Source organism: Sus scrofa, chromosome 1 (genome assembly GCF_000003025.6).
Source record: "Sus scrofa isolate TJ Tabasco breed Duroc chromosome 1, Sscrofa11.1, whole genome shotgun sequence".
Lineage (NCBI taxonomy): Eukaryota > Metazoa > Chordata > Mammalia > Artiodactyla > Suidae > Sus > Sus scrofa.
The window spans coordinates 252,932,042-252,957,183 of NC_010443.5; the positions used below are offsets into that span (position 1 = coordinate 252,932,042).

The following is a 25,142-nucleotide window of genomic DNA, read 5'->3' on the forward strand; positions in this document are numbered from 1 at the left end:
CTGTTTGCTTGGGAATCAAAAAACATTCTGAGCAACCTTATTAACATACTTAACTAACCAAGGGAGAAAATTCCCTATGCCCCAGTCTATATATAGGATTATTATCATAGAAAATAGCAAAACAGGGAGTTCCCATTGTGGCTCAGTGTTTAATGAATCCGACTAGGAACCATGAGGTGGCGGGTTCGATCCCTGACCTTGCTCAATGAGTTAAGGATCCAGCGTTGCCGTGAGCTGTGGTGTGGGTTGCAGATGCAGCTCGGATCTGGTGTTGCTGTGGCTCTGGCGTAGGCCGGTAGCTACAGCTCTGATTCGACTCCTGGCCTAGGAACCTCCATATGCTTCGGGAAGCGGCCCTAAAAAAAGGCAAAAAAAAAAAAAAAAGAAAGAAAGAAAGAAAGAAGCAAAACAGAGCAGGACACTCTGACCTGGGTCCCAGGGCCCTGGTGTTCTATATTTAATCCTTTCAACTAATAACATGGATTTGAAAATCAAACAGAGCCAGGTTTGAGAACTGATGCTGCTACTCACTAGTTGTACTAATATCTGTTCCTTAACCTTTCCAAACCACTTCTGTAAAACAAAGTTAATTACAGTAGGTTTTTTGGTGGAGATTAAATAAAACATGCAGAAAGCACTTAGCATAGTGCTTGACTGAACCCTGGTCCTCAATGCGAGTTAGCTAATACATGAATGGGCCTCGCCTCTCTACTGCCTCGGTTCTCCCTGGAGCACAAGCCACTCCTTCATAACCCACACCTGACCATGAATTTATAACAAGGAGATAATTACGTGTAAGCATACAAGTACAAGGATGTTCATTACAGCATTTCTTATAATAGCAAAAAGCCAGAAAAACAATCACAATGGGGAGAAAATAATCAGTTAAGTAACATAATACAGCCATTTAATAAATTCTATGCAGTTAATTTAAAAGATATCATAGGAGTTCCCTGGTGGCCGCACAGTGGTAGGGTCCACACGGTTCTGGACTGTCGCTGCTGTGGCTCAAATTCCATCCCTGGCCCTGGGAACTTCCTCATGCCATGGGCACAGCAAAAAATAAAATAAAATAAATAAAAGGCATTATATATCTATCCCTATAGTAATTTATAAATGAGTTATCATTTAGACCCAATACAATGTATTGACCTTAAGTGCTCGGTTCATGAGTTGAGAAAGTCACATACAACCCTGCGGCCAACATCAAAACAAGATTCAGAACATTTCCATCCACCCAGAAGTTCCCTCATGTTTCTTTTAGGCGATCCCCACCCCACCCCTAAACAACCACTTTTTGATTTCTATCACTCTACGATTAGTTTTGCCCAAACTTAATATAAATGGACTCTTTTTTTTTTTTTTTTTTTCATCTTTTTAGAGCCACACCGTGGCATGTGGAGGTTCCCAAGCTAGGGGTCTAATCGGAGCTACAGCTGCCGGCCTACACCACAGCCATGGCAATGCCAGATCCGAGCCGCATCTGTGATCTACACCACAGCTCACCAAAATGCCGGCTCCTTAACCCACTGGAGCAAGGCCAGGGATCGAACCCACAAGCTCATGGTTCCTAGTCGGATTTGTTTCCACTGTGCCACAATGGGAACTCCTAAATGGACTCTCTTATAATACATGTTTTGTTTATGGTATCTTTTATTCATCATAATGTTTTCAATTTTTTTTTTTTTTTTTTTTTTTGCATTTTAGGGCCACACCCATGGCATATGGAAGTTCCCAGGCTAGGGATCAAACTGGAGCTACAGATGCTGGCTTACACCACAGCCACAGCAACTCGGGATCTGAGCTGCGTCTGAGACCTACACCACAGCTCATGGCAACACCAGATCCCTGACCCACTAAGCAAGGCCAGGGATCAAACCCGCACCTATATGGATATTAGGCGGATTTGTTTCCACTGCGCCACAATGGGAACTCCCTGTTTTCAATACTCTTCTATGTTGTACATCAATAGATAGTCATTTTTATTGCCAATTAATAGTCTGCTATAGGCATTTATTTATCCATCCTCTCGTTGATGGACATTTGGGGTGTTTCCGGTTTGGGCTATTTCGAACATGTGTGTATAAGACTTTTGTAAACATATATTTTCATTTCTCTTAGGTTTTATATTTATTTTTATTGAAAAGATCATGTGTTGGGAGTGAGGTTAAATCTTCTCTTACTTTATGAAGTCAAATATGGAGAAATAACATGTGTTAAAGAAGTGAAATATCATGTTGTGGAACAACATATATATGTTATTAATCTAAAATTATGGTTGCATTACATATGCATGGAGGCATCTTAAAAGAGATTAACCAAAATATTGAGTTGTTGTTCCTGGGTTAATGTTAGGTGATTTTTTTTCTTTCTTTCTTTTTTATACCTATCCATAACTGTTTGACGTTTCTACATGAGTACTTTTTTTTAATAAATGGAAAAAATAAAGCTATATTCCTTCTATGGAGGAAAAATACTGACTTATTCTTCTCTCTCCTTTGAGGAAGAACAATCATGAATCACTACAACCAGAAGTAAAGGACCCATTCATCCTTATTCCAGAGTTTCATTCTAGGGTAACAGCTCCATCCTTTTTCACATATGACAATAGCTGAATAAATGGAGAACCATTTTCAAACCATTTTCAAACCATTTTCATGTTCAGAGATGCAGTGGCCGTGAGCAAAGATCCTAACCTCAAAGGGCTAAACATTTCCTTTCTTGCATATATTGATAGTTTGCTTAGGAAAGCCTGCTTTACAGATAGTTCAAAAATAAATTTAAGCCCAGCTCCTGTCCCTTGTACTTCTCCCCAAACTTTAATTTAGTGGAGTCAAAAAGAACCCTGGGTGTGTATTTTATTATACTCAACAGGGCCGCTGGACAGAACCAGGATATCTATATCCTGGGGCTTGAGCAAGCAGGAGGCAGGAGTAAAGGGGGGGGAGAGGTTAACCTGCAGGGGGAGCTCAGGCATGGCCCCAGCAGTCCCCAAGAGCAACAATGAAGCATCTTCGTCAAGGCCTCTGGCATTTGAGGGGATGGAGTTTTGGTTTAACCATCTTTTGATTCAGACTCTTTGGCCTCTCTCTCCTTCCTAGGCTCTTGGGCGGCAGCAGGTGTCTGAAGCCATCACCCACCACAGTTGGAGACCTAAGCAGGAGTCAGAGGGATTCCCCGGGGAAGCGAGGCAAGAAGCCCAAGGTTATGAGCGCTGCTCTGGGCGGTCGGGAGCAATAACCTTTCAGTGTGATTTTCCCTGGGTTTATCCTTCCTTGCTTCTTCCTTCTTCCAGAGCAGTAAAACAGGACTCTAGGAATACCTCCAGCTAAACCAAAGGACGGGGGGTTGGGCAGCAAAGTTCTCCTTGGGGAGAGCACTGGGAGAAAGCTCAGGACAGCTGCAAGGCAGCCTAGGGAGCAACAGCTGGGTGTAGAGCAAGCAGAATCTCAGGGGAGCTGCGCATTTGTGTCGGAAGCCACGGCGGGCTGCCCCAGGACCTGAAGCAGCAGGGCAGCCAAGAAGCCTGTGGGCAAAGGTTCACATGGAGGACAAGGCCCCTGGCCTGGGAGGGACACAGGCAGACGACACTGAGACAGGGGTGGATATCTGGGAAGGAAGGTGTTTAGTCCCCACAGGCAGACCTACGGGATGCAGGTACTGAGCAGCGGCTCCCAGGAACAGATGAATGCGAAGCACCCACTCCCTCCAGGTTCTCTTCCCCACTCCCCATCTTCCCCATTTCTCCGCCCAAACTAAAGGGTGGCTACATGTCTCTAGAAGAAACTGCATCAGGCCCTGATCTGGCAGGAAATGAGTTTAATGGAAATGAACGCTGCTGTTGTCCATAGAGTCAGGATGGAGTCCTGAGTTGAAGAGCACAGAAAAAGTATTTTGCAGTTTTCAGCAGACCCCACGAGGGCCATGACCACTGGGAGTTGGGAGGAAGATGACAGCCCTGGGCCTTATTTCCACATCAGTCTCATATCTCTCCACTTGCTCTTTTTTTTTTTTTTTTTTTCTTTTTCCTTTTTCCTTTTTGGCTGCCCTGAGGCACACAGAGTACCCGGTCCAGGGGTCAGATCTGAGCCGCAGTTGTGACTAAGCTGCGGCAACACCAGATCCTTAGCACCACTTCACCAGGCCATGGATCGAACCTGTGTCCCAGTGCTCCTGAGCCACCGCCGATCCCATTGTGCCCCAGCAGGAACTCCTCTCTCCACGTACTCTTGAACCACTTCAGTCAAAAGGCAGGTAAGCGGCGGGAGGAAAGTACGGCAGACCATCAACTGCTGGAGGAACTCAGGCACGGCCCCGTCACTTCCAAAGAGGGACAACACGCCTTTGTGAAGGCCACACTGGAAGTGCCACGGAGCTTCTTCCTCTGGGTTGTGACTCGTGGCAAAGTTTCCATGATGCCCAGGAGTCATCCCGGGGGCAGCCTGGGCACCAGAACATCTGCAGGCTCTCAGCACTAGACCCCCTGCAATGCATTCCTCATCTATACACACTGACATCCAGGCACCTACCTGCAACCAGCGCCTGGACTTAACTCTGCAAAGTACAATAAACATCAGGTCACGGGATTTCTCCGAATTCAAGAACTGGGATTTACAATCTTCTGGTTCCAGGCAAACACTAGATAACTACTGATACCCCGGAACTTGCTATGTTTCTGCCCCAGCTAAAGTCCCTAAAAAAAGACAAAATACAAAAAACTAACAAACAAAAAAAAATTGGTATCTTTTTTAAGGCACCTAATTTAATTCTGCAACATTGCACTTCTGCAATCACATAGCTAGTAATTTGCTCCCTAAAACAACAAGACATCATAAAACATTTTCTCAGAGGGAATGTGTTCATTCATGCCAAGGATAAATCAAATATACCCTTTGAGGGATTTTTACCTGGAAAAGGTCAAGAGTTTCTGTAGCAACTGTGTTTCTGAAAGAAACCCAGTGTCATCAAGACAAGTCATCAATGCACTTTTGCAAAGTGATAAATGGAGACCTCAAAAAAAGAGAGAGAGAAAAAGTTCATGGGAATGGCTACCAATGGATATGGGGCTCCTTTTTGAGGTGAGAGAGAAGTTCTAAAATTAGGATGGAGTCCCCTGATGGCTCAGCAGGTGAAGGATCTGGCATTACCACTGCTATGGCTCGGTTTTGATCCCTGGCCTGGGAACTTCCACATGCCTTGGGCACAGCCAAAAGTCAACAAATAAATAAAATAAAATTAGATAGTGGTGATGGTTGCATAACTTTGTGAATTACACTAAAAATGACTGAATTGTACCCTTCAAAGGGGCGAATTTATGGTATATGAATTACAGTTCAACTTAAAAAAAGAGAGAGAGAGAGAAAGGTCACTAAATATTTCCAAAGGGTAGAATAAATAGAAGCAGAGCCTAGATCAGGATTTTGTTGCAGAAAGATTGGTTCTTCATAGGCTGACATCTACTGGGGCCTTGCATAAAATATTTCTTTCTCTTTTTCTTCTTCTTCCTATCTTCTTATGAACAGAATCCATCCTTGGAAACTATACTCATCTATACAGTTACAAAAGTGTTTCCTGTCAAACTCCCACAACTTTGAAAACACAATTTCAGGTATCACACCCTCAAAAAGTACCCCCATCCTTCACCCACTTCAAGGTAAGTGCCCCCATAGACTCCGGATTCTGGTAAGCGCGCTTGGCTTACTTGTGGCTGACACTTTACACTGAAATTAGCTGTCTGCCGTCACCTCCCACTAGCACAGCCTTGGCAGAGGAAGTGCATGAAAAATGAGTTTTGAATGACCTTAACACCAGATCTTCATCTTGTAAGGTTTTTTTTCTTAAAAATTGGTATCCTGGGAGTTCCTGTCATGGCGCAGTGGAAACAAATACGACTAGGAACCATGAGGTTTCGGGTTCGATCCCTGGCCTTGCTCAGTGGGTGTTGCCTCGTGTTGTGGTGTAGGTCACAGACACAGCTCGGATCTGGCATTGCTGTGGCTCTGGCGTAGGCCAGCAGCAACAGCTCCGATTAGACCCCTAGCCTGGGAATCTCCATATGCTTTGGGTGCGGCCCTAAAAAAAGACAAAATACAAAAAACTAACAAACAAAAAAAAATTGGTATCTTTTTTAAGGCACCTAATTTAATTCTGCAACATTGCACTTCTGCAATCACATAGCTAGTAATTTGCTCCCTAAAACAACAAGATATCATAAAACATTTTCTCAGAGGGAATGTGTTCATTCATGCCAAGGATAAATCAAATATACCCTTTGAGGGATTTTTACCTGGAAAAGGTCAAGAGGGAGAATGAATCAGAGCCTCGGAACCTATGGTTCCAAGTGGATAAAACATGCTCTTCTCTCTTTTTCTTTTCCCTCCGAACCTTTAAATATTGCAAAGCTTTCAAGGAGAGTCAGTAAGTCTATGTGAAGCCATCTTAGAACCAGGCGTCTTTTTCTGCCTTTCTCCTTCATTACTGTTCAAAGATTTTTCTTAGAAAACCTAAGAGCTATACTGTCATCAAAAGCTGTAAACAGAGTTCAGAGCCACTGAAAATGAGGAGGGTTTTGCCCACCTCTAGTATTTGACCAAGATATGCCCCCACATCTGACCTTCAAAGCTCCTGAGGCCCTAAAAGTTGCACTCCTCACAGAGTTCCTGCTGTGGTATAATGGGTTAAGGATTTTGAGTTACCACGGCTGTGGCACAGATCACAGCTGTGGCTTGGATTCCATCCCTGGCCCGGGAACTTCCATATGCCAAGGGTACAGCCAAAAAAAGAAGAAAAAAAAAAAAAAAAGGTTGCACTCCTCACTTGGCTTATTCCTCCAGGAGACAAGCCCACATCTCTAACAGGTGCAGTGCCATGGCCCCTCCTCCCATCCCCAGGGGGTGGGGGGCAGTGTGCACAGAGCTGGCTAGTACCAGAGTCACTCCAAGGAAAATGCGGATGGCACACCATCTCCAAGAGTCCCTTCTTGTTGTTTGTTATAAAAATGTTCAAACACACAGAACAAGAAAAAGAATAATTACAACCTCCCCTAGTCCCACTCCTGCCTGCTTCCGAGATACAACAATTGGTCACATTTTGCCATTTAAGGTGTCTTACAGATAAAGTAGTACCAGATATTCCATAATAACACCCCTAGATACTTTAGCACACATGTCCCAAAATAAGAATATTATCCTAAATACCACCATATAGGTAATCCACCTAACAAAATTAACAATAATTTCCTAATATTAACTAATATTCGATCCATGTCCACATGTCGCTCGTAGATAAAGGAGAGTCCCGGAGTTCCCATCGTGGCTCAGTGGTTAACGAATCCGACTAGGAACCATGAGGTTGCAGGTTCAATCCCTGGCCTTGCTCAGTGCGTTAAGGATCTGGCGTTGCCGTGAGCTGTGGTGTAGGTTGCAGATGTGGCTTGGATCGTGCGTTGCTGTGGCTGTGGTGTAGGCCAGCAGCTGCAGCTCTGATTCTACCCCTAGCCTGGGAACCTCCATATGCCGCGGGAAGCAGCCCTAGAAAAGGCAAAAAGACAAAAAAAAAAAAAAAAAAAAAAAAAAAAAAGGAGAGTCCCTCCCTTAAATCACACCCTGCCCGGGCCTCACCTTCTCCCTCCTCCCCATCCCGAGTACCATTCTGCCATCATCATGTTGCCCTCACTGCATCCCCCTTCTTGAGTACCTGTGCAAAAGGTGCCATCATTGGGGATGAACGTCTTGTTGTTGTTGGTGGCTCGATATCCTTCTAAGCAAATGCAGTAAAAGCCTCCAAGTGTATTGTGGCAAGATGTGTGGTTCCCACAGACCACGGTGGCTCCAAACTGGCACTCGTTTTTATCTGTCGATACATTAAGACAAGGCACAGTAAGGGCTATCCCTCCATCCAAACCTCGAACAACCACCCAGACTGTTCTCCTGCGCTCCTGGGAATCAATATTCGGTGACAACAGCTGAAAGATCCATTTCCCCAGCATCTTCCCTTCTCACGAGGCTTCTTGGACTACAGGCAGAGGCAGATCCTGGTCTTGCACCAGGTACAGACAAAACCCACAAGAGAAACCCAACATCTCCATCTGATAATTGCACCTCATTTGAAGACTGGGAGAAGGAGATGCTTTTTGAACGTCTCCACACTTAAAAAGATCTTGTCATGGCCCTGGGGGAACAAACTGGGCAGAAGCCCACTTTTCGGGCCCAGCCATTCTCTTGCTTTTCTCGAAAACCAGAGCAGGATGATTTTACATCCAGTGATTAACTGGAAAATTTGTTACTTCTGAGTTACCAGGAAACACAATGGAATTAGTGCTTAAGCTTCATCCGGGGGGGCAGGGCTAATATTGTGGCAGAAGCAGCTCCTGCTAATCGTCAGTGATCCATGTGAATAATATTAGTCACCCAGGGAGGAGAGGCTGGGACAGGGGATGCTTGATGAGTCCACAGAACCTGCCTTGAGTATTTTTTAATTCAATAATTTTATAACAATGTGAAATGAAGGTAAATCTCCCGCACATATCTGTCTTCCAGGCCAGGGGTTGGCAAACTTTTTCTGTCAAAGGCCAGTCACAAGTCTCTGGTGACTACTGCTCATCAATACTTTTGTTTTTTGGGGGGGTTGTTTTGCTTTTCAGAGCCCCACTCATGGCATATGGAAGTTCCTTAGGGGTCAAATCAGAGCTGCAGCTTCCGGCTTACACCACAGCCACAGCAATGCCAGATCCTTAACCCACTGAGCAAAGACGGGGATCTAAACTGCATCCTCATGGATACTAGTCCAATTCATAACCCAGTGAACCACCAAGGGAACACACGCTCATCCCTACCTTCGGCGCCCAATAGCAGCCACAGGCAATAGGTAAACAAATTAGCCAAGCTGTGTTCTAGTAAAACTCTATTACAGGAGTTCCCTGGGAGCTCAGTGGGTTAAGGACCTGGCATTGTCACTTCTGTGGCTCTGTTACAGCTGTGGCACAGGTTCAATCCCTGGCCCCGGAACTTCTGCATACTGTGGGTAGGGCCAAAACAAGGAGAAAACTATTAAAACAGACTGTGGTGGTTTGGTCCCCAGGCTAGAGTTTGCTGGCTCTGCCCTAGCCTTGACCATCACAGGAAACTCCTCTGACCTATTTCTTTTGCAGCCTTTAATGGCTGATCTGTCCAGCTAGTTTTTTGGCAGGAGGAAATCATCAATTCATGAGCCAGAGTTTTCCTGTCTGTTATTCAGTGTTTTATCACACTACTGGTTCTTTCAAAGCAGTTCAGCTGCCTCCCACAATTACATTCAACTCCTGTTAACTCAAAAGGACCCCTCCTCGTTCAAAATCTGGTGGGGTTTTGTTTTGTTTTGTTTTTCATTTTTCTCTTATTATCTTTTTTTTTAATTTGATCAAACCTGAAACACTAGTCATTGATAAAACCATCTGTGGTAAGATGTGCATGAGAGCTCAGAGAGGCAGAACAGGCCCCCAAGCCATAGCCAGGCCAGGGTCCATCCAGATTACTAAGCAGGGCACAGGGGTTTCAGATACAAGTCCACCTGTCCCAAAGATGCAATATTCCTGTCCTTTGCTATTGTTTCTGAGGCATGTCATCCCTGCAGACCTCATCAGAAGGGACATTTGGGTTTGTGGAAGATTCTAGAATTCCTAGGTTCCTTGACCGTGTAATAGCATCTCTGGCACACCTATGACCTCACCTGTAACCTACGGCATGGTCTCTGGAGGCCACATACTGGGATATGCAGTGTCTGGTGTTTGGGAGCAAGTACCCCATAAATTAATAAAACCTCTTCTGCCCATTAAGAGAAGTTTCTATTGTTTAGAAGTCAAAGGACAATCAAGATGCAGCAAGCGGGGAGTTCCCGTCGTGGTGCAACGGAAACAAATCCGACTAGGAACCACGAGGTTGCAGGTTCAATCCCTGGCCTTGCTCAGTGGGTTAAGGATCTGGCATTGCCGTGAGCTGTGGTATAGGTTGCAGATACCGCTCAGATCCCACGTTGCTATTGCTGTGGTGGAGGCCAGCAGCTACAGCTCCAATTCAACCCCTAGCCTGGGAACCTCCATATGTCTCGGGTGCGGCCCTAAAAAGACAAAAGACAAAAAAAAAAAAAATTGCAGTAAGCATTCAGGGGAGGAAGACTTCCTAGGGGAGGAAGTGGAAGAAGCTTGTCCACGCTCCCCAGTCCCAACTTCATTTTCAAACACCTGCTGGCAAATAGTCGGGGGAGAATCTTACGGGCAGAATCTGAAAGAGGGTCAAGAAGATCCAGCTCCAACCTGCAGGAATGGGCAATGGTGTGTGGTTGTAAAAACTTCTATCTGTGAGGCAGAATATGACTTTTTAAAATCAGGACTTAATTGTTATTTTTCTTTAAGGAGAAAAAAAGAAGATATCACTACAAAGTTGTATATACTGTCAACCCACGGCCACAAGGCAGAACTATCCACAGTATTATTGCAAGCACCACAGTTGCTCGGAGGAAGCTGATTATCCTAACATTCACTATTCTAAAGTTGATATGAAACTCTCCCTCTCTCTGTATCGGGCTTGAACCTGGATATTGTCTGACTGTTGTCACTGCACAGTGGATGCCATGAGGCAAAAAGAAATCCCAAATGCCTCTAGCCTAAAAGTTACTGTATTTCTCTAAGCCACCCAAGACCCCAAAGGGTACAACTACCAAAAATATGGAAGATGGAATCTGGGAAACATCAGACTCAAAGCAACAGTATTTCACCAATTAGCCAAAAAGTTCAATAGGCAATTTGTGTTTTGCTTTTCCTCAACTTCAGTTTTCTATCAACCAGAGAAATTTAAAAATGCAATACTCACTCGAATTAAGTTAAACTCAAGACTTGAAACAGATTTCAAAAATCTGTGTTAGGATAGTGTCCAGAGATTCAAGTTCAAGGATCTCAACATGAGGGATAATTCCTTGGAAATGCTAGAGAATGGATACATCCAAACAGTAAAACAAGGACTTATTATAACTGATAAAACTTCTTGTGATAAAGACATGTGAACAAAATAACAGTATTTTCCCCCAAGAACAATTCTTTAATATTAGAGCACCTCGCTTCTTGATTCAACTTTTTCACTGAACCCAGGATTCAGAACTTACCAATACAGTGAGTCCTCCCATTGCCCACAAATCCATATTTGCAAATACACATCTTCTTTCCTTCTCTTTGCTCACACGTAGCATGTTTATGGCAACTGGCACAGACATCTGAATCTGAATCATAAATTGCACATATCAGGAAAAGAATACTCCAATCACCTGCTCTAGATGAGTCACATTTTGGGTAGTAGACATTTCAAATGGAAAACCAAAATCTGAATACCAAAACTATAAAGGGTAGAACTTATCCTATCCTTAGAAACCTGCAATGGCCAGTCCTTGTTCATGGAGTAAAGTGCAAATTCCCCTACCTGGCGATGGAAGCTCTGAACAGTCTGCCCCTGGATTAACCCCTGCAGCCTCACTGCTCCCACACCCAAGTGTTCTCCAGGCAAGAGGCCGACTCCTTTTCCCCTGACATGCTACCACTGTTTGATTTCTTTTTTTCTTTCTTTCTTTTTTATTTTATTTTAATTTTTGTCTTTTTAGGGCCACACCTGCGGCACACGGAGGTTCCCAGGCTAGGGGTTGAATCAGAGCTGTCCCCGCCGGCCTACACCACAGCCACAGCCACACCAGATCTGAGCATCTGTGACCTACCCCACAGCTCACGGCAACGTCAGATCCTTAACCCACTGATCGAGGCCGGGGATTGAACCTTCATCCTCATGGATGCTAGTCAGATTCGTTACCACTGAGCCGCAACAGTAACTCCCCACCGTCTTATTTCATGTCATACTCACCCTGTTCCCTTCATCTAGAATGTCTATCCTTCTCTGTCCAACTAGCACCTGTTTCTATTTCAAGACCCAGCTTAGCCATCACATTCTCCCTGCGGTCTTCCCCATTCCTTCATCCTTAAGGAAAATGAATCTTCCTTTGTGCTCCCCAACCCTTGTATATTCCCATATCAGCCATGCTAATCTGTCATTATATCCCATTCCACCTCTGTCCTCCCAGCTTGCTATGGTGGATGAGCTTCTCAAAGACAGGGATTATGTCATCTGCTCATATATCATTATGGCACGATAGAAACATTCGCTATATGTTTATGGACCAACTGGATAAAAGAAACTGCAATCCTAGTGGCTGGGACTTAACAAGCAAATGGAAAGGAGAAGAACTCGCTTATGGCCCTATCCCCTTTCCTTTTAGGGAAAAGGTGGTGAATGTGTTTAAAATGTCAGTGAGATAACAGCCAGGTCCCAACAGGATGACCAGATCCCAATTACTTAGATAAGCAGCAAAAATGTTTGGGGCTAAAATTCCTGAAACATGCAAATCTACCAGATAGTGACGTATGGCTCAAGATCAAAGAATTTTGACCCAAGGCTATGTGGGATATTGTGTTGCACTGCCAGTGTCCGTAATATCAGGAGTGGACTAGTAAGGAGAGCATTTCGGCATGGAATTTCATCTTACTCTTGGCCCCCGTACTGCCCAGGTAATAAAGATTTAGCCCTCAGGCTGCTTGAGGCATGAGCCCAACTGAGAAAGGGAGATATAAAAATACTCTTAACTAAGCTTGCTTTTTATTTTTTTTTAACAAAATAGAACACAAAAATGAGACGAGCCCTGCTAATCACTAAGTAATACTAAATTAACCATAGGATATTTACAAAATTTATTATATCCTACACCAGAAAGGAAAATGCAACAAATTTCAAAAAAAGTAGAAATTGTGTTGGTCATACCCGATTACCATGTAATACTAATGTAGTTAAACAAGATTTAAACCCAAGTGTTGCATCCTCAAAAAGAAAGCCTACTTGTAAACTATAGGACACTCTCTTAAATAATTCTTAGGGCAAAGAGGATACCAACATTGAAATGTTTAATACCAGACATAAAAGCTTCTCTGCCCTAGGAGTTCCCATTGTGGTGCGACAGGATCACTGGCCCAGCACAGTGGGTTAAGGAGCCGGCCAAAGGTTGAAAGTCGCTCGGATCTGATCCACAGACTGGGAACTCCATATGCCGGCTGAAAAAAAAAAAAAAAAAAATCTTACCTACCTCAGAAAACTTGAGTTTGACATGCCGTTATACTTTAAAAGAGAAAAAGAAAAGCAGGCAGCTGGGGAAGGGGACTAAAATTTTAATGCAAGAAGTTTGAAAAAGGAAAAAACAAAATTGGAGTTTACGGCAAGGGGGTCGGTCGTTAGGGCTCAGTAAAGATTAAAAAGATGTTAAAGAGTTAGAAAATATAGGAGTTCCCATCATGGCTCAGTGACTAGGAGTTCCCATCGTGGCGCAGTGGTTAACAAATCCGACTAGGAACCATGAGGTGGCGGGTTCGATCCCTGCCCTTGCTCAGTGGGTCAAGGATCCGGCGTTGTGTGAGCTGTGGAGAGGGTTGTGGACATGGCTCGGATCCTGTGTTGCTATGGCTCTGGCCTAGGCGGGTGGCTACGGCTCCGATTTGACCCCTGGCCTGGGAACCTCCATATGCCATGTGGGAGCGGCCCTGGAAAAAGCTAAAAAGACAAAAAAAAAATTTTTTTAATGGCTCAGTGGCTAACAAACCCGACCAGCAACCATAAGGACACAGATTCGATCCCTGGCCTCGCTCAGTGGGTTAAGGATCCAGCATTGCCGTGAGCTGTGCTGTAGGTCACAGACACGGCTCAGATCCTGTGTTGCTGTGGCTGTGGTATAGGCCAGCAGCTACAGCTCCAATTAGACCCCTAGCCTGGGAACCTCCATATCCCATGGGTGCGGCCCTAAAAAGACAAAAAAAAAAAGAATTAGAAAATATATTCAAATTCATTGAAAAAAAAAACTTTTGCCAAAATCAGTGCATCATAAAGACCAACAGTCAAAACTCAAGACCAGAGAAGGAAAAACAGAGCATACACAAACATACAACATCAAGAATAAGAAAGAGCTTGTAACAGAAAGTACATAAGTGATTAATTTTAAATTATAAATGAAAGAGTTTCAGTTAAACATAGCAGATTTAATACATGCACAACCTCCCCAGCCCCCAAATTTTAAAATGACATTAAGAACCGGAAAGGTATAAACTCATAGAGAGAAGATGATAGCAAATAAGAGTATTGACAATATTTCAGAAGATGGAAGCGATGGACATACGGGAATACCTGAGAGGAAGAACTAAAAGCCAGTCTAGGAGTTCGCAGGGGCTCAGTGGGTTAAGGACCCAGCAGTGTAACTGCTGTGGCCTGGTTCAATCCCTGGCCAGGGAACTTCCACATGCTGCAGGCACTGCCGAAAATAATAATAAGAATAAAAGCCAACTGCAAAAAAAAAAAAAAAAAGAGAGAGAGGGAGAGAGAGAAAAGAAGAACAAAGTAAAAGTAATTAAAATTAAAATTAGAAAGGCTCAGGAATGGGGTCACTGAGTGCCTCAGAAGGCAAGCATAAGGGGTAGCAGCTGGGCGTTCAAGGAACTGGTTGAGAATACGGAGTAGTTAGATGCCTTTACTAATCCTGGCATAAGATGGAGTTTTACAACCTAGAGAAAACAGAGCAGGAAGGCACCTGATTACAAGGGCAACAGGCAGAGCTGAAGTGAGACTGAATCCCCCTACTAAAAGTCCATCAACATGGGCTAGATCTATTTAAACATTTTAACATTTTAAAACAGTGCCATAAGGACACGGCCAATTCATAATCACATCCTGGAAATACCCTTTAAATAATAAATCCTGGGGCACATCCACAAAGCTAGCTGTGGTCACCTGTATAATGATGAACACTCAGCCCAGTGTGTGTGTAGCACAAAAGCCATAATAGATCAAATGCTATGCTTTTTTTGGAAGTATAGTTGATTAACAATATTGTCTTAGTTTCAGATATATATATATGTATATATATGATTGACATAAGCACTATAGTAATGAAATAAAGGAGGAAATGGTAAGATGTTTGATTTTTGTTTCAAAAAATATTTGTCTTTATAAAGATGGCAGCATTTTTACATCCATCCATTTCCAGAAACTTACATTAGATAGAAAATGACTTCTTTTTTGTGAGTCAACAGTTGAGTGAATCTAATAAACACACACAAAACAAGAAGCAAAGTAGTGCCAACCACTCAGATAAACTAAGGAAAGTCCAATCTGAATTAGTGAGGGACAGAATCTAAAGAGGTTTTAAATAAACAGAACTAAGTTCAAATTCATTCAATAAATAGAACTAAGTTCAAGTTCATGCAATAAATAGAACCAGACCAACAATATATGGCCTTGGAGGAAGTCAGCCAGGCACAGGAAAGCACTGCACTTGAGTCAGAATTGATCCTAACTTTAGTTAAGTCTAAGTCATGGTGACTTTTAGCAAATCTTTTAACCTCTCTGGGTTTCAGTTTTTCATCTGTAAAGTAAGGGCTTCAGGCTTCTCAAAGTTTAAAGTCCATTCAAATTACCTGGGGCTCTTGCTAAACCGCAGGCTCTGATTCAGTAGGTCTGGGGTGGGGCCTACATTTTGCATTTCTAACAAGCTGCCAGGTGGAGCACATTTTGAGTAACAGGGATTAAAGGGCCCTTAAAATCCCTTCCCTCTCAAGTTCTGACTCTTCTTTTTTTTTTTTTTTTTTTTTTTGCTTTTTGTCTTTTTGACTTTTTGCTATTTCTTGGGCCGCTCCCTCGGCATATGGAGGTTCCCAGGCTAGGGGTCGAATCGGAGCTGCAGCCGCTGGCCTACACCAGAGCCACAGCAACTCGGGATCCGAGCCGCGTCTGCAACCTACACCACAGCTCACAGCAACGCCGGATCATTAACCCACTGAGCAAGGGCAGGGACCGAACCCGCAACCTCCTGGTTCCTAGTCGGATTCGTTAACCACTGCACCATGACAGGAACTCCATGACATTTCATTTTTGTCTTTAATAAAGTCCCGTGTCCCAGGAAACCCCTCAATTTGGTGCAAACCAAGATAGGCGACTTGAAGAGCTTGTTAAAACAGAATCGCCAGAGAGTCTGCTTCAGTAGCTGTGGGCCCAGCCAGAGAATCTGTGTTTTTAAGAAGCTCCCAGGGGGACCACACTGCTAGCAGCACTGAACGTCTAGCTCAATCTCAAGGACGAGGGCCAGCACCCTGGGGAAAGAAAAGGCCACACGGACGGTGTCTTTCCCCAAGTCTAGACTGAGGCACAGCATGGCCTTGGGACCAACGTGTCAGAGAGAATAACCCAAGGGAGAAGAATTCTCCAAGCCTGTGCCGAGATCACTGTGCCCTCACTGTAATCTGGGAGGCACAGTGTCAGGGGACAACATCCCATCCATGTCAAAGATGATCTGACTTCTGTCTTCGGTGATTCTGTTCGGGAGGGCAGAGAAATGACTGCCATGCAGTAACTGAGGGGGCTACATAGGGGTGAGGGGACCCCACCCCCCCAACCGCCGCCTTCCGCAGGCCCCAGGGATGCCTAGAATGACTGGAGAGCAACAGGAGAGTGGGGATACCAAAAACCTAAGAGGAAAAGCCTGACAAGTACCCTCTGTAACTATTACTGTGTCCCCAGCTGAGGGCTGCCACCCTAGATTCACTTCCCTTCTCTATTCTGCGGTGACAAACGAGCTAAAACCACATCCATCCATGAGGCGACCAGACAGGTTCTGGTGTCTCATTTCTGGGTTGGAGTCTTCTCTCTGGCTCCTCGGTTATGTGACCTAAGGCGAGTTAAACGGTCAGCACCCTGGTTCTAAGCTGTACAATGGAGATCGTGTTGCGAGGATTAAATGAGAACTATATGCATGAGCTCCACAGAGCGCTAGGCAAAGAGCTAATTTACATGAATATTTATGTCTGTCTTCATAGATATGGTCACTGCTGTTAAAAACAAGGCACGCATGATGCAGCGCCTGGTATTAGACGTGGTGCTTCAGAGCAGGGTTAAGAGACCACTTGCGCCCACGATCCTAGCTCGGCTGCTGGCTCGCTGGGTGACCCTTGATGATTTCTGTGCCTCAGTTTCCCATCGATCTGTAATAGGAGGATAACAGTAAACCTACTTTTTATGGTGGTTTCGAGGATTAATGAGTAAATGGGTTAATACATGGCAAGCAATTAGAACATGACAGATATTATTATAACAACCACTCAACAGCCCTTTGTTAATGAACACATGAAGGTACTGACAGCTAGCCAGCTCCCAATTATACTAATGAAGAGAGTGATGGGGAGCTGAATTGATGCGAAAGCCCAAAGCACTATCTTTGTGTGGACAGATGCCAACCTCTTCACGGGGCTGATTTCTGGGAACAGTACCCAATATCCTCATTTCCATGATCACTCCCTGCCTCCCCCCCACCCTTCCGAGCCCGCTGGGTAACACTTTACTCAGAAGTAGGAAGTTCAGCTTCCTCAGGCTTGCTCAATCCTCGCTCCTCTCCACCTCACACCAAGGCAAACGAGACCTTCGGATGGAGCAGGCTGCCAGCCTGAGCCAGCTCATCTGGCTCATTATTTCAACATTCAAACAGCAACTTATGTGCACTCTTGTTGTGGCACAGCAGAAACAAATCTGATTAGTGTCCATGAGGACGCAGGTTCGATCCCCAGCCTTGCTCAGGGGGTTAAGGATCCGGTGTTGCCATGAGTGGTGGTGTAGGTCACAGACGTGGCTTGGATCTGGCACTGCTGTGGCTGTGGTGTAGGTCAGCAGCAACAGCTCTAAGTTGACCCCTAGCCTGGGAACTTCCATATGCCATGGTGCAGCCCTATAAAAAAATTTAAAAATAAAAGCATACTCGGAGTGCTTGGATTTAAATCTTAATCTAACACCAGCCATTCACGGTCAGACCAAACAAACCCACCGCACAACCCTCATGAGATCCTGCCTCTCAAACTCATGGAGACACATGGAAACAGATCAAATGACCCGAGGAAATAAGCAAAGGAGGCCCAAACTCAGGAAGAGAAAAGATGCCCACGTCTTCCAAAACACCACGGAAAATTGCACTGCTCGTAAGAGACTGCATCAAATTCCAGGGACAGAAGGAACCTGAGAGACCTCATAGTCTCTCCTCTCCAACACCCGGATAGGAAAGCAAAACATAGCCTCTGCTTTAAAAATCCCCTAAGACAGAGAGCACTCTACTCTTTCAAGCATAATCCTTGGGGGGCAGTGGGAACCACTGTCCACACCCCTTCCTGCCCCCACCCAGCGTTGCCAATCCCCATCAAGGACCCATAACCAGGAGTTCCCATAGTAGCGCAGTGGTTAATGAATCCGACTAGGAACCAGGAGGTTGTGGGTTCGGTCCCTGCCCTTGCTCAGTGGGTTAACGATCCAGCGTTGCCATGAGCTGTGGTGTAGGTTGCAGACATGGCTCAGATCCCGCATTGCTGTGGCTCTGGCGTAGGCCGGTGGCTACAGCTCCGATTCGACCCCTAGCCTGGGAACCTCCATATGCCGAGGGAGCAGCCCAAGAAATAGCAAAAAGACAAAAAAAAAAAGAACCCATAACCTTTCCTTGTGCAAAAGTTACTGGGCTCCCAGCTGTTTTTGCCCTTTTGTCCTCTTCTGTCCACTTCCTGTGTGGCCAAGACCACACTGCAGTAGGGCCCCCACATCTAACCTTCAGACCAGGGAGCAACCCATGCTGAGCAAAGCGGCCATGCCCTAGGTTCCTATCCTGCTTGCCACCCGCTGACAGGCTGCCTCACATTCTCGAGTAAGCCATTTGCTTTTTTTTTAATCCATGCAAATTTGTTCCCCCCTGTCTCCTCGGCAGAGCTAAGGCCAATAGGCCACTTGCTCCCTTGGGCTGCAGAGACCTAGAAGCCCATTTCAGGATTCGATCCGAAGCTGAGGATGTGCCCAGGGCCCAGTTCCTGGAGAGGGAAGACCTAGGCCACGGTAGGGGTTAGGGATTGTCTTCATCGGCTCTAATCCTGCCCTATTACTTTGAGCAACTGCAAGTCACCCCCAAACAATCCACTCCCTCAGTTCACCCTCTTTCTTCCTCTTCCTCACTCTCAACCGGGAATATACTGCTGTGACTCATGATGAGAGCGTGAACACCACGCCTGTGGGAGGCAGGATTTGTGAGGTCAGGTGCACTTGATACAGGAACAACTTCCCTGACCCACCCCACCATCACTCTCAAGGCCTCTGCCCATCCTCTCCTCTTCCCAAACCCCAGCCAGGCCTGGGCCAAGAGGTTTCCCAGCCACTCCCAGACTCCGAGCCATGCCGGGGAAAGGCTAAGAAACAGGACTGACTGGTTCCAGCCCATTCCTAACCTCTCTATTCCCCTAGGGCTGGGCACCCCACCCACCCACCAGCACCTTCCTGCTCCACCAACTACCATCGCACACCTTCCTCCATCTGACTTCAGCTCCTCCACGCTCTCCTCCCTGAAACATCTCTGATAACAATTACATGTAATTCAGCAATGTTACCACTGAGAGACTGAAGATCCAAACAGACAATGGTCAGACCATACAAAAAAAAACCCAGGACTCTTGGCAGCATCGGTCTAGGAAGTCAACCACAACCTCTACAGCAATAAGCCCCAAAAGGTCGGGACTTAGCCCATGTCGGGCAGCTTCGGCAGTGTTGTTGTTGGTGAGTTTTACTGAAGTATAGCGGACTTACAAGGCTGTGATAATTTCTGCTGTACAACAAAATGACCCACTCCTTCTTCTCTTATTCTCTTCCCACATCAGCTTCTGTCATTTTTCCCCCAAGCTTCAAACTAAGGACCAATCAGTGAAAGCCAAACAAGCGGCCCTAACCAATCACACGGGATGCCTGCTGTTCGAGGGAGGCTACCTCCAGCTTCCCCCGCCAACATCCTCCAACAGGGCACACCTGAAGCCTTCCCTTTTGTTCCACTGTAAAGTTTTCACACTCAAAGGCCTGCCTTCAAGTCCCTGATAAATGTAAGTGATGATGGCTGACCCGATTGACAGAGTGAGCTCTGAATAAACAGCCTGTGCCTATTCTCATTTGATGGGCTTCGTGGCCTTTTTTTGTCTTTTTGTGCGTGTGTATCTTTTCAGGCCGCACCTGCAGCATATGGAAGGTCCCAGGATAGGGGTTGAATCTGAGCTGCAGCTGCTGGCCAACCCCACAGCCACAGCAATGTGGGATCCAAGACACATCAGTGATCTACACCACAGTTCATGGCACTGCTGGCTCCTTAACCTACTGAGCAAGGCCAGGGATCGAACCCTCATCATCATGGATACTAGCTGGGTTCATTGACCACGGAGCCACAACAGGAACTCCTCATTTGATGGTCTTCGTTTTAGTTCCACACCAGATGCCTAATATAAGCTCCCTACTCCCAAGGAGCTCTTGGTCTAGTAAACAATTACATTTCAGTATGGTGTGAGTGTATAGGGCAAGAGTACCATATAAATATATATGGATATAAGTAAGAGTGTAGGGTCCCATACAATATGGTACAGAAGTGTGGGTGTGGTGTCGCTGGTGTTGGATAACTCCAAGGGGCCTCCAGGAGGAAGGGCAATTGGGCTGGTTTTGAAAAATAAACAGCACTGAGCAGCTAGCTGTGGGGGAAGGGCAGAGCCGTTCCCCATTCTTCTCCCTCCCCGCTCTTCCCTACCAAGCTTTCCCACTTGTAGACCAACTTTGCCTTTTGACCTGCTCCACTAAATAACTCACTCATTTTTGCATTTTCAGTTTCTCCCTCTACTAAATAATTCCCCTCATTCTAAAAAGTGCCAGAGTCTGCTTTCTCACCACCTTCAGCAAAAAAAAAAAAAAAATATATATATATATATGTATATATATATATATTCTAGGAGTTCCCGTTGTGGCTCAGTGGATAAAGAACCCAACATAGTGTCTGTGAGGATTGGATCCCTGGCCTTTCTCAGAGGGTTAAGGATCTGGCATTGCCACAAGCCGTGACATAGGCCAGCAGCTGCAGCTCCAATTCGATCCCTCGCACAGAACTTCTAAATGCTGCAGGTGCAGCCCTAAAAAGGAAAAAAAATTCTTGCACTGACCTGACCAGACCAACTGCACACTATCTTCTCTTTCCTTTTATCTTCTTTTTTTTTTTTTTTTGGTTATACCAGAGGCATGCAGAAGTTCCCAGGCAAGGGATCAAATCTGAGTCACAGCAGTGACACTGCCAGATCCTTCAGCTGCTAAGCCACCAGGGAACTCCATCCTTCTATCTTCTTTAAAGAGCATCTACTCTGCAGCCAAAGTCCTGCACTCACCAGAGCTCTCTGCATCTGGCTCTTACCCTCACTGCTCTGCTGGCTCTGGCTCCCACTGACCAGTCACCAAACCCAAAGCCTTGTTCTCAACCTCTACTCTCTTGGCTCCCCTTCCCCTGGTTTCCTTGATGCTCTACTAGCCCAGTCCTCCTCTGACCTATGTGGCCATGGCTCTTTATCCTCTACTTGCACCTACCATCTGAACATGGTCTTTCCAAGAAATCTGTCCTTGTTCCTCATACTCATGAACCTCAAGGCTTCAAGTGACAATCAAGTCTCCATCATTTGCACACACTTCTTGTCCATAGTCTCAACTCCCTGTTGATTTCATTTCTGCAAAAGTCCTAACAGCAGTTCAACAGCAGGATCTCCAAAACAACTAGTCATTTTTCTTCCCAAATCTTTTTTTCTGCTCCTCTAGAACCATCTACCCAAGTCATCCTTCAGCCCCAAACCCTTAGGGTTCCATCTTCCCTCTTCCGTTTCCTTGCACCTTAATATCTGTCATTAAGTCCTTCTAATCCATTTCTACCTTATCATCTACATGCAGCCCTTAGGTCCTTCTGCCAAGCCTCAGAACTTCAAGAAGAGATATTACAACTTCCTCAATGGCCCCTAAGCCTCTAGTCAGTCCCCACATTGCGTCCACTGCAAGGAAACGTGCCTCTAATCAAACCAGATTCTCCATGGTTGTAAATGGTGGGAGGATGCCTACATGGGGAGAGGAGGCTCAGCCAGGCAACCCTGGCTTCCATTTCCCAAAATTCACCCCATAGCATTTAAGCAGGTGCAGATGGGTGACCCTAGGCAGTTACTTTGTTCAACCACCTTAGCCCAGCAAGTCAGTGAGACCACAGTGGACAGTTTCCTAGGCTACAGTCTTAACACAAAGATTTTGAAATAGGCTCCAAGTGTCTACAAGATTTTAAGCACAGCCATGGGAGACCGAGTTAGAGAAGGAAGTTAGATCATCAGAGCATCTGATGTACTGGCTGCTCTAGAAGGTTCAGCCATCAAAAGAACTACCTGCCAGTGATGGTAAAATTTCCGAGCTGAAGAGAATTGGGGGGAACAGCAGTCTGAGCCACAAAGTCCCCCCATAGCTCCCTCCATGAAATTTGCCATCTACTACGGGATGAGTACTTGGTCTTATCAAGGAAGCTGGAGAGCTTTCTTATAACCACTTTCTGGGATAACTCCCTGTACTAAAACTTGCAGTGACTTCCCGTGGCTACTCACTGCCCAGAAACAGTGAGATCTAAATGCCTTGATCTGCCAATCACAGCATTCTGCCTTCTGGTTAATTCCAATCTGCTTTTCTGCCCTCATTTCCCTTTCATTCCTACATACCCATCAAACTGAACCACAGGCCCATGCTTTGGTGCCTCCGCGTGCTTCCTCACTTTGTCCCCTCCATCTGGAATTCATTCATTCTACACATATTTGTGGAGAGCTGACTGTGCCCTCTGCTATGAGCTAGAATTCCGTTCCTCATCTTCCCATATCCAAATATTACCAATCCTTGCTAGCCCAGTTCAAGGGTCACCACATTCATGAGGCCACCAGACTCCCTGAGTTAGATGTAGCCTTTCCCTCCTGTGACCACCCACCTTCTCAGAGCACTTCTGGCATTCTGCCCTTATCACAGTTATTCAAGTAAATGCCACCTCCCCTCCATGTCTAAATCCTCCGTGTAACTCCTACCACATTCCACACTGCATTCTGCAGGGGGCATTAAAAACTACATCAAGGAGTTCCCCTGGTAGCTCAGTGGTTAACAAACCTGACAAGCATCCATGAGGACGCGGGTTCGATCCCTGGCCTTGCTCAGTGGGTTAAGGATCTGGTCATAAGGCCACCTGTGGTGTAGGTCACAGACGCTGCTCGGATCCCTGCGTTGCTGTGGCTGTGGCGTAGGTCGGCAGCTACAGCTGGGATTCGACCCCCAGTCTGGGAATCTCCATATGCCACGGGTGCGGTCCTAAAAAGAGGGAAAAAAAAAAAAAAAATACGTCAACTGCCAGGAAATGGATTATTTGCTTGTCTGTTTTCCCCAGAATAGGGCCAGCACCGCGACCTCACATCCCTCACACAGAAACTATTCAAGGATCATTCATCTGTTGAATACATGAACTAATTAATGAATGCTTTATTCCCCTAAAGTTCCTTACACTTCTTTCTCACCATATTAGCATCTGGTTCTTCATCAAAGGTAAAAACTTAAAAGGTAGAAAGAAAATTGCTTCGGGTCAAGAATTTGTCCCTCAAAGCCACAGCGGGGCCGGAAGCGTGACAGTGCAAGCGGAACGCCCTTCCACGCCCTCGCTGAGTGGGTGCGGCTCTCCCGGGGCCCCCAGCTCGCGCCCAGCCCCAGTTCGCGCCAGGTCCTCCCGGGGCAGCAGGCCGGGCCGCCGCGCCCTTGTCGTCCACAGTGGCCCCGAGGCCCCGGGACGGGGGCGGGGAAGTCGCCCGGGAGGCCCTCCCGCTTGTCGGAGCCCCGCCCTCTCGATCCCCGACCTGCGCCCCAAGCCCAGGCTCCAAGCCCGCCCAGCCCAGGGGCGGAGGAGCGTCCGGGGCGCGCCCGGCTGGGTCTGGGGCCAGGCCGAGGGCGCCCCCGGCGCCGCGCGCGCTCCCTGTCAGCACTCACCGTCTGCGCCGGGCGTCCGGGGCGCGCCGCGGGCCAGGCAGAGCAGCAGCAGCAGCAGCAGGAGCGACAGCAGGCGGCCAGGCGGGAAGCCCGCGCCCCGGGGCCCCCGGGCCATACCACCGCCACTTCCCACCCCGCGCGCCCGCGACTCCTCCTGCGGCCCGGAGGCGCCGAGATAAGGCGGCGGGCGCCCCGGGGAGGGGGACGGGCGGGCCGCTTCCGGCGCCGCGTGGGGGAGCGGAGGGCGCCGCGGGGTCCCGGGGGTGGGGGTGGGGGTGGGGGGCGGCGACTGCGAGTGCGGCCTTCCTACCCCCACCAAGGCTGCGCGCCGGGGGAACGCTCGTTCGGCTCCCTCACTCCTACACCCGGCGGCAGTGCACCTGCTGCGCGTCTGGCGCGCTGGGGGCCCGGGGACACCCGGCAGGTCCAGCCTAATGACACAGCTGAATATAGAGTCCCGGACTGTGCTAGGAGGAGATGTCCCGAACTCTAAGCGTGCGGAACGATCGAGGGATCCCAGCCGGTCGGGGGCTCAGGGAGGTACCCCCTGGGGGGCAAACGAAGAGAGGTGAGGGGCAGAAAGAGGAGGAATTTTCCAGGAGCTGATAGAGAACTAAGGTGAAGTGTCTGGAGCTACAAGAGCAAAGTGAGAGGGCGAGAAGCTGCCGGTCCAGGCCACCCAGGGGCGACAGGCACGACCAAGCGACAAGACTGTCAGAGGCGACAGAGCTGGCAGGAGTTCCTGCTGCTCAGAGGCCACTGAGCTTGGGGACTCAGGGAGGCCTTAGGAACAAGTAAGCGAAGACCTGAGGGTGAGAAGAGCAGGAGAGGAATCTAAGCGGTGAAAGGCGATTCTAGAAATGGGGAGCAGGACCTCCTCAAAGTGCGAAGGACCCTTGGAGAGAGGCAGTGAGCTGTGGAAATAAAGACCTCATGTACCAAGTAAAGGAGGTTGCGGAGAAGCTGTCACGGGGCTTTAAGCAGAGTGACCTCATCAGAAAAGGCTCCCAGGGTCCACTGTGTGGGATCGGGTTTGGGTTGGGGAGGCAGGGGGTCGGCCTGGAGCTGCTGCAGAGATCCAGGCAAGGGAGCACTTGTCTGGGAGCAGGGCACTGGCCATGAGTGGGAAGAGAAGTGACAAATGAGAGTGGTACTGGGTGGACTCCACTGGCTTTTATGACCAGTAGAATGTGG

At 46.9% G+C, this 25,142-nt stretch overlaps 1 protein-coding gene across 2 annotated transcripts in view; it reads right to left on the minus strand.

The window, feature by feature from the left end:
* SUSD1 (sushi domain containing 1) overlaps nt 1–24,472 on the minus strand; it is a 136,558-nt gene extending 112,086 nt beyond the window's left edge. For both annotated transcript variants that reach the window (XR_002337296.1, XM_005660331.3), the window contains exons 1-3: nt 23,949–24,472; nt 11,134–11,247; nt 7,696–7,851 (exon numbers count right to left, since the gene is read on the minus strand). Coding sequence is in view for 1 of the 2 variants with exons in the window: in XM_005660331.3 (XP_005660388.1) it covers nt 7,696–7,851; nt 11,134–11,247; nt 23,949–24,063 (385 nt within the window). In the remaining variant the exon portion in view is untranslated. The remainder of the gene's footprint in view (nt 1–7,695; nt 7,852–11,133; nt 11,248–23,948) is intronic.